Consider the following 12,612-nt stretch of genomic DNA (forward strand, 5'->3'; position numbering starts at 1 on the left):
CAGCTAGCCAGAGACCCTTAGAGAAAATTTCTAGGTGAGTACATCCGGCTGGCTGCAGAGGCTGGTGGTGGCAGAGGGAGCCTAGACACAATGACACTCTGGCTGCCCAGCCTCTGCCTGGCCTTGAATAGCCACGGGCTGCTCCCACATCAGGATAGCCCAGCAAAAGTAGGGAGGGCAGGGGCTCCAAGCTGAGGAACCAACTAGGCCTGCTGGGTGTGGGTCTTTGGCACCCAAGATCGGCATCTCTTTCAAGGCCCTGGCCACTGCCCAGAAAGCATCCCCAAGGCTGAGGTGGTGAAGGGGGAGGAGCTTCAGCAGGATTCTCACCAAAAATGGTGAGAACTTAACCTGCCTCGGCCCCCCCCCCCCCCCGCCGTCCTCAGAGGGCCCAGATCCTGTAGCTCACTCTACATTGGGGATAATTCTGCCATTAAGCTGGATGGGTTTTCTGGCACCAGGGAGAATTAAGAGGTGATTCTAATCAGTTAAAAAGGCCAAAAACTTTATTTAATTTTCAGGGAAATACAAGAAGATGCATGTAAACATAAACAAAATACAAAACAAAACAACCCAAATCTTACAGTCTAGAAGCATGCCAAGTCAGAGTATTTCTGCAGACCAAAGAGTCCCATCAAAATGATAAAGGACACCTGGAAAGGTGCAGGCTGAGGGGCTGGGTCCCTTCCCCAAAGACACTGCATTTTTGTGATGAGAACAATAAAAAAACAAACCCACTATTAAAAATATTAGAAACATGGAGATAGTTTAGCACCACCATTGATCCTGGAAATTTTTTAGCACTCAAATTGACTGCATTGAATTCAATGTCCTTTTCTTCAGTTTCTCTGCTGAGGGGGAAAGAGGGAACAACCTCCTCCGGACACCCCAGAGCCTGCTAGGAGCTGGGAGGGGTTAAGTGGACACCATGAGGAATTCCCCGAAGTTCTGGAGCCCAGAGACATCCAGCAGTTCACATGCAACCATGCAGTCCACAAACCCACACTTCAGGGACCTGCCACTCACATGTGCATCACTTAGAGTCACTTTCCTGTGGACCTCTCAGTAACTAGCAGTGAAACCCTTTCTCACCCTGTGTCCTGCATTAAAGAAAACCTGTAGCAGAAAACAAGATGCAGATTCAAGAATGGTGGCTGTTTACCCTTGTTTCTCTGAAATAAACACTTAAAGAGCAGTGTGCCTTGGTCATAGGCCACTAATAACGGAAGGGCATATCCATGGATGAGTGTGCCCTGTACCCCGTCTTCTAAGTCACACAGATAAGCTTAATGGTATCTGGACCCTGAGGTTCTAGTTCGGGGGTGGGTGGGCCTAACTGCATGACCCATTTGGCCTCTAGTCTCTGATTCAAACAATTTGAGAGCTTAGCTGTGGATTGGACAAAAGGAGGTGGGCAAAACTAGCTGGGAACCTGGGAGATGGATGAATATTTTGGAGCCAGGGCCTCCAAACTCAAATACAATTTGTTGCAGGTGACTTCCTCTCTCCACTGAGTAAATCAATGACCATTCATTAAAAACCTGCTGGGGACCCAGCTTGTGGCACAGCAAGGAGCCGTTTCCTCTGGCCAGCTGCTTCTAAGGTCTCATCTTGGGATGTTTCCAACCTGATATGGCTGGACCCCTGGGTGTTGAATCACTAAATTCCCTCCTTACCCGCTCTCTTCTTCCTGAAACACTCAGAATCAACTTCTTCCTTCTTTTTAATAAAGACAAAACTCCAGACTCCAAACCCTCTCTCAGCCTTCTCACACTTCTCCCTTTCTGCCTAGAAGATGTCCTCTTCTGGAAGCTGACTTCCCAGGGGACGGAAGGTCCCAGACACCCCAAACATGCCACACATGCACATACTCATCTTGCCGACATGCCTCTTGCTCATCTCCAACGTGCTCAATCCATCCTTTTGCTTTAAAACAATCCTTCCACTCTCTCTTGCTTCCTGAAGTCTAGCCCCATTAACCAGGATGGAACTGGGGGCAAAGGAGGGACCATTAGCGCAGGGACCCATTCTCTAAGGCCACTAAGTTCTAGGACTGGGATGGGAGAGGGGGCTGATTGTCAGGGTCAAGTGCAAACTCAAGATTAGAAAGACAGGATTGGGACAGGGATCACACGGTAATCTCAATCTTATAGGCAGGCTGGGGTCAGGCCTGGGCAGTAGAGCTTTCTGCCCAGCCTGTAAGCACCAATGGGTCCAACTTCTTGTCTGGCAACCCAGGTGCACAGGACAAAACAGGAGGGAAGCGAAAAATCAATGGTGCTGTTTTTTTTTTTCCTGAAATGAGGCAATAGGTCACTGACCCCATCTTTCTCTGGTCATGGAGCATGAGAAGCAGAGAGGCTGCCCCAAACAGGGATCATTTAGGCTAAAATCTCAGTAAGGTCAAGGGGGAACCCTCCACACTATTCCCATGAAGTGTCAGGGCCTGAAGTCTAGACTGAGGTGCTGATGCACATGCCGTGCAGGTCTGCTGAGCTCACCATGAGCAAGTTCTCACCGTGACTGGCCTGACGACCCTCAGACACAAGAGCTGAGGGCCAGCAGCTCCTTTATTACATGGGGATTCCCACAGTGATGACACGCATGGCAGTGGGTGGGAGTCAGCCCACAGAGTTCCTCCGCAGGTGGTGACCCAATGAACGGCCCAGTGATTGTACACCCAGCGGCATCTCTTCTCCACACCTTTATTTGGGAGCCTGGGATGATGGCCTCGGCTGCTTCTGCTAGATCTGTTAATGCCAGTGTGAAGTTTCCAACTAAATACTTAATAATAAAATAATTACAAAAAAATAAAATAAAAAAGACACATTGCACTCTCCAGCCAGAATTCTGTGTGTAACACACACACTTGCTGCCAGAAGCTGTGAGTCCTGTGGGGCCTGCCCAATGCCAAGGACTGTACAATGGAGACAGCGGGCCCGGTATTCTTCTCTAACCCCATTTTTTTTTAGTTCAAGTGGGAAATTATCAACACACACACACACACACACACACACTCACTCAACAACACATGGCCCTCAAAAAAGTGAGGGAATCTTAATTCTTTAGCTATGTGGATGATTCTCTTTCCAGAGAGCTCTGCGTCAAGATTCTCAGAGATTGGACATAGATGTACACACTCCAAGGAGAGACCCACACATGGGGGCACAGTCCCACGTGGCACGCAGATCCATTTGTACAGAAATGCACCACACAGAGGGCTTGGAGCAGCAAGTGTACAGTACTGGAGGTGGAGGGGACAAGCCAGCAAGGATGTCCCTGTAGCCGAGGAGCAGAGCTCCAAGGGCTTGGACCCAGAGACTTCCCGTCCTGACGCTTTTTCTACCTATGCCAAGTTAGGAGGAGACCGTTTTGGTACCTGTTGTGGGTGGGCAGTTTTGTCCACAGAGACCTGAGTAGGCCCCTCAGATGCTTCTCCAAGACCCTCTGGGGACTGACTGTGGGGTGTTGAGCAGAGGCAGGGCTCACTCCTCGGCTGAAGTCACTGAGATGAATGGGTGGCCCAGGTTAGCACCGGGCGCAGCTGCAGGCTTGTGGAAAATGGTGTCTCACTGGGGTATGCAGGGCTGAAGGCACCTGCATCCCCAAAAAACGATTTGGTTACATCTAGGGTTCCTGCCCATAAACTGAACTGAGGTTATATAGTTTTAGAAAGACTCAAACATACATCAAAAGGATCATGGCCCAAACATCAGGAGACTGGGGTGAGAGAGGGCTGCTGAGTGATTTTTAGGACAGGTCTTTCTGAGCAGCTGGCTGAAAACAACGGAAATGAAAACAAGGAACAGTTTCTGGATGTCCTTGCTCTGCTCTGAGGGTGGGGCCCTAGGAGGTCAAGAGCCCCATGCTACTTCCCTGAATCCCCTTCTTCTGGGTGGATGATACCCAATGGAAAAAGGGGCTGCCCTCTGGAGGGGTCCCCTGCCATCTTGCCAGGGAAGGGGGACAGGGGAGGAGGGGGAAAACATCCATGAGGCCACCTGTCTGCTCCACAGCTCCGGATTCTTCCAGCAGCCCCGCCTCCCTCTACCAACAGACTGGGCCACTGGGTCTCCCACCACTGTCCCAATAAGCCCTGGCATCCCTCTTGATAATATTGCACGTTTCCTGCCTCTCAGATTGTTTTCATTTTCGATTGAGAATGCAAAGTATTTGGAGGGAATAGGGGAAGTGAGTAACCTTAAAGAAATAATATATTAGTTAAATACAAAAACAGGAAAAGTAGGGGTTACCTTATCTTTTTTCCCCTTAAAAACAAAACAAACTACCAAACCAAGGTCTAAACTTAAATAGTTCTACGCCTATTCTGCAAATACTAGTAATATGAAAATAATGCTTGACCGAAATTCCCTTGTCTTTTTTCCCTTAGATGATAAGAGTAGTAACATGCCTTGCTGAGGAAAGCGATGGATAAATGCCAGTAAAATATGCTGCTCTAACATCTGAAAGTGATTAAAATGATTCTATATAATGCCTTCGTCAAGATGGAGAATGGAGGAACAAAGAAAAGATGTTGGGGCCAGGCTGGGGTGGATGGGGCCAAGGGCTGGCAAGGCAGGGCCCAGCCACAGCTAGGAGCAGATGGCACACTTGCTGCTCAGGGATACTCCTTCCAGCTCCCTCTTGCTGCCCCCATGGTCCCCTGGCCTAGCGGAAACAGCATGGCGGGGCCAGGAAGTCCAGCCAGGCCTGCTGTTATAAAGTGGGAGAGAGAGAGAGAGAGATGAAGACATTTTTTTCCCCTTGTAATAAAAGAAAAAGTCTTTCAACTGAAAGAAAAAGCACCAATATGCATCTTCGGGCATTATATAAACCTCAATAATGACCTCAGAAGGGCTCATTATGATTAAAGTTGCAGTATACAGCCATACAATGTCATTTCACATTTTCAATCGCAACTAATGGAAAACTAAGTTTGGACACTGCTGAGATTTCATTTTTCTTTTTCTTTTAGTCCGATCTGGTTTTCCTCCAGATGGGTCAGAGCCACAGGCCCCTCCCTCCTCCACCTGCTGCCAGCAGTACCCTCCAACATCACAAAGCAGCTCAGTAGCTCTAGGGAAAGGCCCTCTTGCCCTGGGTAGGGCTAGGAGTCCAGGGGCACAAGGCCTGGCATCCCCTGGCCATGTCTGAGAGGGACTGGCATGCACCCTTTTTGCTTCAAGTATTAATATTCTCTTTCGGTTTGCAGGGTTTGTGCTGTGAATTAGGGGGTGATGGTGAGGGGCGAGGGGCGAAGATGGGGCATGGCAATCCCTGTTCACTGCCCAAATCTACACACTGTCACCAGGTGGCAGCATTCCCCACTTTTTCTGGATGCCTGAGCAACTCCCAGCCATCCTCACGGCTGGATGTCACAATGTAAACATGATGACCACACAATAAACTATAATGGGGGTTGGTAGGAGTGCAAGGATTGATGCAGTGGGGAGGTCTGCCGTTAAACTTAGCTATGTGATCTTGGGAGTCATTTCCTGTCCCTGGGCTGCAATAACAGGATGGGATGGAGTGACCTTTGAGGTCACTTTTAATGACCATCAGAGCACTGGGGATCAAGGAGAGAAGGTCCTTGGGGGGCTGGGGGAATGTGGGCCCTGGTGGTGGTAGAGAGCCCCACAGGGCAGTGCAGACTGTGAGGAAGGGCAGGGAAAGGCAGGCTCTGGGGAGCACTGTGGTCCAGTCCAACTGAGATGCTCTGTGCTTGGCAGATGCGTCCTGCACTCCTTCCTGGCCTGGCTGTCATGTTATTGATTGAACTGGCTCAGTGCAGACATTGGAGGAGTGCGGCCGCTGGGGCCCTCCCCCTGGAAGATAGCTACGTGGAAGATCCTTTAACCCGACAGTCACTCTACTTTTAAATTTTATTTTAAATAATCATAAATTACTTTTTTTTTCTTTTAATAAATATGTGCTGCTTAAAAATGAGAAAAGTATATACTGCATCTTTAAGTAATGCACTTTGCTCTCTGGGTTTCTTTCCATTCCACCTTATTAAAGTGCATTAATGAAAAAATAATGAACCACTTCTTTATCATTATTGTTCAAATAAGTCCAAATAATATTAATATGAAGACACTAAACCACTACCATTAGTACTGCAATCTAGCAGATTAACTCAACATCCTGCTCTATTTAATACTGTCCAGCAGAAGAAAATAACTAATTTCAATTTTAAACAAACTCACAAACGAAACAAAAGGAAACAAAATCTCACCACGGCCCTTTAACAAAGAACATGAGCAGTTTCTATAGCTGCCAGGCTTCAGTGTATGGGAGGGAGGAGGACTGGGGAGACCCCCAAGTGAGGCCTTGGGGGGGAATGGGGTATTGAAGGCACAAGACGCTAGGTCCCATGCTCATCTTCAGGCAATATATCCTTCCTGGGTGGGAAGCAGGGTGGAGCGAGGGCCTTTCCTCCTCTGTAGAAAATGCCAACCCTTGTCCAGGACTCTGGCAGCTGAACCGATGGCTGTGAAGCCTGACCTGTCCAACATCAAAGGCACGTGTGGAAATCCACTCCCAGCAAAGGGTGAGTCCTTGGGAAGCCACTTGGGCTTCTGGAAGGTCCCCTCTGAAATGTCAATGACTGAAAGACCCAAGGTTGACAGGGACTTTATTCTCTTGCTTTTCTCTTCACGGGGCACTGCCCCTTGGAAAGACCAGGTGAGCTCCTGGCCTGGGGTCCTCCACCTTCTTGGGTACCTGTGGCATCACTTGAAGGCTGGGGAGCAGCTGGTGGTGTTTGCTCCAGTCTGGCCTGGGGCCGAGCTAGGGTCCCCTCAAGATTTCAGTCCTGCCCAGGCAGGAGACCGTACACAGAATGGTGGTTACCCAGCAGCCCAAGAGCTGCCTTTGCTAGCAGTATCTCTGCTTCGCGGTCTGTGAGTTGGGGCTTCCCAGCCCCCAATCCCTCCGGCAAGCACCGTGTTCCGATACTGTCCACACAGTGGAAACCAAACGAAATGACTCTGGCTTGTGGAGGGGAAGCATGTGAAACACAAACCACAACCAACCTCCCCACAAGAGTACAACAGAAAAGCCCATCCACCACCCATCCCGTCCCCCATGAGGCTGACCATCCTTAGGCCCCCAAACAACCCCTAAAATAAGACCAAAAACCAAGGCCCAACAAAGAATCCCCAAATCAATAAACCTCTCCCAAAACATGCAAAAGAATTGCCCACCCAGAAATATCCCAAATAAAGTCTGTGTAGACTGTGAAAAGACCCATGGCTTTGCCCATCCTCTCTGTAAATTGGGCTGGTGGCTCTCCATGGGCACCCTGGGTTCTCTTCTCAAGGTCAATGACAGCTAAGAAAGGTGGTCCTTGCTGGCACCTGAAGAACTGCTTTTTTAACTAACAGACACTGACAGTGGCCTGGCCAAGGGACAGGCTGAGCTCATAGAAGATGCTTCCAAGCCCTAAAGTCAGAGTATCTTCTGCCACACTACCTGTGGTGGGTGGTGACAATCCCCAGGAAACCAACACAATTCACAATTACAGGTGAGGACGATACAAGGGCCACCTCTGGTGACAAGATGCCAGCAACTGGAACTGGGCTAGGCTGGGGCAGGGCACAGGAGGCCCCTATGACCACATCTTTTTCAGATTTGCAGCCAAGGCACAACTGGGGTTTCCCACATGGCCTGTTCCAAATGGTGCCGAGTCCATCAGTGAAGTCACCAAGGTGCACACAAGGGGCTCAGCTCTCTCACCTCTGGTCCCAGGCCTCCCACCAGACCCTACCTTCCAGCCTGGAGGGGAGTATCCTCAAGGTCACACATTCTGCAGGGTTTAGTGCTGCCCTCCCCCCACCCCCTCCCCTTTCCCCTTTCCCTACTGTCCCTCTCACCGCTCATCCACACGCAGGCCGGAAGGACCCACGCCCCCGTTAGTTCTTTTTCTCCAGGTAGTTGGAGGGCACCCAGCCTTTGAAGGGCTTCACCCCGTCCAGGATCTGGCAGTACCACCAGCCATTGGGGTTCCTCTCCAGGACCTCCATGGACACGCCCTCCTGGAAGCCGGCTGTCTCCTCGTCGCCCTCGTAGTCCGCGATCGACACATACACGTCTTTGAGGTTGTTGTGGATGAACTGGGACTTCTCGATGGGCTTGGGGCGCACAGGGGACACGGGGATACCATTGCGCTGGGTGGGCAGCAGAGGGGTGTCCGAGCCCTGGCTGGCGGCCCGCTCGGCCAGGCGGCCCTTGGCCTCCGCAGCAGCCGAGCGGGCGGTGCTGAAGGAGGAGTTCCGGCGCACGCCTCGGAGGCCGTCGGTGGCTGTGAGAGACTCGTTCCTCCGAAGGGCGCAGGACAGGTTGTTGTCCTTGGGTGGCGGGGACACGAATACCGACTGGGGCCTCACGGCCACCTGTCGAACACCGTTCCTCATCTTAACCGCCCCAGCACCTGAAGTCTTGCTGAAGCCCCCGGGGGGCTTGGAGGGGATGGGGGGCGTGGCCCTCTTGCTCTGGTTGACAGTGTTCAGCGCCTGGACGCGCTTCTCCATCTTCTCCAGGCTGTCTGACTTGCCCTCTCTCTGCTTGCCCTTGGCGGGCGCTGCATCCGACTCTTTGCCAGAGGGGTCAGGCGTCTCATTCTCGCCCAGCACCAAATAGTGGGAAGGGGCCCAGCCCTCCAGCTCCCCAAACCTCACATACCACCAGCCGCTTTCCGACTTCTCGAGCACCTGCACCTCCACGCCCGCGGGGAAGCTGATCTCCGAGTCCTGGACCTTCTGGTAGGCACTACACGTCACGTAGGAGGTGGCCTGCCCTTCCCGCCCCTTTTTGGTGGGACATGGGGGCGTGGCAGCTGGGAGGGCGATGAGGTCACCCGAGCCTCTCCTAGACCCCTCGTTGGAACCCTCGGAGGCCGTCTGGGGGGGCAGCTCCGAGTCCTCACTTTTGGAGCCCTTGAGACCCCCCCGGAGCTGGCCTGTGGGCCTCAGCTGGCGCCGTAAGGTGCTGATGTCCATCTTCTCCTGACTCTGGGACTCCGCTCGGGTCAGGAATGGCTTGGGCCGGACGGAGGGCTTGGCCCGAGCGCAGGAGGTGAGCCCGGCCTTCAGGTCGGCGTCCTTCTTCGCTCCGGCCCTGGTGGTGCTGCGGGTGCCCGCGTCGGAGGCGGAGCGGGGCTTCAGGTCGCCGCTGTGCCTGGACAGGGAGGAGGAGGAGGAGGAGGAGGAGCAGGTGGTGCTGAGGGTGACGGATGACGAAAAGGAGGCCGAGGAGTGGGTCTTCCCCAGTTCTGCCGGGACGTTTTTCTCTGCCTTGAGCTTTAGGAGCGAGGGCGATTTGGGGGAGCCTGATTTGGGGGAGTTCTTCCTGGCAAGAGCCAGCGGGGAGCCACCCGGGGAGTCGCTGTCCCGGGAGGAGCGCCTGGCGGACAGGGCGTCCTCCGCACCCGGCCGGAAGCCCTCGTTCTCGTAGATGGTTTCCTCTTCCGGGGCCACGTCCTCCGAGGACCCGCCCACCCGGAAGCGGGCGCGCTGCAGCGAGGACGCGGGCGAGGGCCTGCAGGGCTGCGCCGCTCGCTTGTCCCCTGAGCCCCTGTCCTCGGCGGGCTCCTCGCTCAGCTCTGGCTCCGAGTCAAAGCCGAAGGCCGGGATGTCATACTCGGGCTCCTCGTACTTGAGCTTCAGCGGCGAGTCCTGGCTCTCGCTAGTGCCTGCCGGACCCTCCTCCGTCTCTTTGGGCTTGCTGGGGGGCGCCGGCGGGGGTACCTTGGGCCGGGTCAAGGTGCTCGTCCGGCGGCTCAGGTTGGGCTTCTTGCGCTTATCGATGTAGGACGCAGGGGCCCAGCCCTCCTTCTCACCGATCTGCACGTACCACCAGCCGCCCGAGTTCTTGTCGATGACCTAGGGGGAAGGGGCGGATAGGCCAGTGAGTTGGGAGGGTCACTGGGGTCCTGTGATGCGCCAGGCTAGGCGCGTCATACACTGGCTCTAGGAGACGTTATCTCCATTTACAGATGACCAAACTGAGCAACTGAGTAAGTGGCCCAGGGCCCAATGTAGTTAGTGACGGGCCGGATTCAAACCCAGGTCTCTCTCATCTCCTAGTTGGGGGGCTCCTGCTGTTCAAATCCCTCTCCCCTGGCCCTCTAAGCCTCTGCCAACATCCTGGTCAAGCTGGACTCCTCTCAGAACCCCGCTTCTCCTTCTACGCTACTGCACTTAGAAAAGACTCTACTAAGTCTCTGCCAAGGACCCATATGTATAAAAAAACCTACCATTCTATCACTCCCATCTTCCTCCCATCTTCAATACTACTAGGACCTCCCTTGGTGACCCTGGGAAGGGTTTCCCAGGTTAGAAGAGAATGGGAAGATGCAGGTGAGTTGAAGTGGGAGACAGTGGGATTTAGCCAGAGCCTCCCTACAGAGCACAGCCCTGTTGTCCTCACTGCCTGCGGCTGTTTCCCTGCATGTGGAATCCCACTAGCTGCAAAGATTTCCTTGGGGTGAATGGTTTCCTGTGGGAAGGAGGATGGGCTTTCAGTCATTTCCTTGTTAGTATAAACTAGTTCAAGGAGCTTCTTTCTTAACTGCTCTTTGAGGTTAACTAAAGGACAGGTGTGTGCTTACTGGTTGTGCTGGGATTCATTTGGATTGGGGAACACAAAGGGAAGATAATTTTGGATTGTGGTGCACTCCTGGAGGAAAAGGTCCTGGTGGGGGGGGGGGGGAGCATGAAAACATTGGCACTGGGGGGAGAGGGGCAAGCAAGGAAGAGAAGGCAGTGACTGCCTAAGACCAGATCTCTGTAATCGCCACCAAAAAAGAAAGATTTTTCTCCTTTCTTTGGTACTATATTCTATCCTTCAGTCTTGCCCACCCCTATACCTAAGGGTCAAGCTTAGGTAGATCAGAAGCATGACAGCTCTGTTACATTACAAGCTTTGTCGGTTCTTCCAGAAACCTAAGCAACACTGAGAGAATGATTTCTCTTGGAAATTTAGCTCTAACTTCCAGACGTGTGATTTAAAACATTCACACCGTGGGTATCATTTCTTCAATAGGCAGAGCCTGCCCAGTTAGTCTCCTGACAGTTTTATATGAGTTAACTGGATTTAACTCCATTACTACACAAAGCCACTCAAGAAAAACAACAGAGTGCCCTGGAATGCTATGTTCAGCACCAGCTGCAAAATAGTTTCATACATGCTAAGAGACAGGCCAGGAGGGAGCACCCCAAGGGGTACTACCCCAGTTTGCAGACAGAAATAATCAAAGCCTGAGGGGACAGGAGGAAAGGACTGCATCAAACACCAGAGGTGCCTGTGGACTTGTGGATGTGGCCAGAGCCTGGCTCCCCGGAATCTTACTTTTGCAGCCTGGACCATGTTCCCCCAACAACAGCACTTCCTATTGTGCTGGCCCCCAAGGTGCTCCTGGGAGAGGAAGCGTGCCAGGGCCAAATGGGTCTGGGCAATGCTGCCTAATCTAGTCCCCTTTAGAGATGCACAGTGACATCTCCATATCACAGGCTCTGAGAAGTTCTGCAATTAAAACAACAAAGCTGGGTGGATTTTGTTGAACCCACTGTGCTCTAAACTGATCTAACCACAGAAGCGCTTTGTCTCAGGCACCCCCATCACAAGCTCCTACAATATGCTTTGGGAAATGCTGCTGTGAGGGAAGCACTGTGAACATTGGGTAGAGACACAAGTCCTGGGTTCTGGTCCTGACTGTGGTACTTACTAGCTTTTATGGGTCTTGTTTCTGCACCGTTCCTGCTTTCCTCTCAGGAACAGTGCCAGCAAGACATAAGAGGGAAATGTAGCAGGTCTCTGACCAGCCTGAGTTAAAACCCTCAGCCTCATGGCTCAAGGCTCACCTCTGCCTTCTGTCCACCCCGAAAGCTGATCCCATCAGAAATGCACGACTGGAATTCGGCAATGGTGTAGTACTCCACCTCAACAGAAGGGGGCTCTGGTGGCTTCGGCAGCTGGAACCCCTAAGGTAGAGAAGGAATCAGTGAGCAAAACCCACCTGATCAGAATGGTAATGGCAGTGAATGTGGCATTTGCACCAGCTGGACAGCAGCTGACCTGAGGACGTATCTGTCACCTGAGTCACTCTCCTGAGTAAAATTTCTAAGAATACCTACGATTCACTTGAGACTTATCTGAGCCTTCAAAATGACCATTTAGCAACAGTCATTTCCACCCTTCCATCTCTGGAGGTCCAGTTTCCTGAAGCCTCAACAACTAGGTCCCAAAATGAAAATTAGAAAACAGGACATCTTTGTAACAAAGTTTGTGCACACCACCCTGTGGGAGAGGGCAGCCACTGTCCTTAAGTCTAGGGGAGGGGGCTGCAGGGGCAGAGCTAGGGGACACAGCCATCTCCATGGGTGGGGTGCAAATGTGAAGGGGTGTGGGGGTGGGTGAGAAGATCTTGGTCAGTCACCACAATGCTCCCAAATGTCAGGCTGGCACTGAGACACTCAGGACCCTCTGTTCTGCACAGTGGAACACACTGGAGAGCCTGAATGTCTTTAGATGCTGGCACATCAATACCTAAGCACAACATTCAAGGACATTTTAGAAATTGACCACAGCCCGTGACTTGTAAGCCTCATTCAT

General features: G+C 52.2%; 1 protein-coding gene across 2 annotated transcripts in view; it reads right to left on the reverse strand.

Annotated features, from left to right (window-relative positions):
* Nucleotides 1-488: 488 nt before the first annotated feature.
* Nucleotides 489-12,612, reverse strand: part of SH3PXD2A (SH3 and PX domains 2A) — a 206,272-nt gene continuing 194,148 nt past the window's right edge. For both annotated transcript variants that reach the window (XM_081158959.1, XM_081158958.1), the window contains 2 exons: nucleotides 11,862-11,981; nucleotides 489-9,881 (listed from right to left, as the gene is read on the reverse strand). In XM_081158959.1, the coding sequence (XP_081015085.1) occupies nucleotides 7,914-9,881; nucleotides 11,862-11,981 (2,088 nt within the window). In that variant the 3' untranslated portion in view covers nucleotides 489-7,913. The remainder of the gene's footprint in view (nucleotides 9,882-11,861; nucleotides 11,982-12,612) is intronic.

Source organism: Miniopterus schreibersii (genome assembly GCF_964146895.1).
Source record: "Miniopterus schreibersii genome assembly, chromosome: 14".
In the NCBI taxonomy this organism is placed as follows: Eukaryota; Metazoa; Chordata; class Mammalia; order Chiroptera; family Miniopteridae; genus Miniopterus; species Miniopterus schreibersii.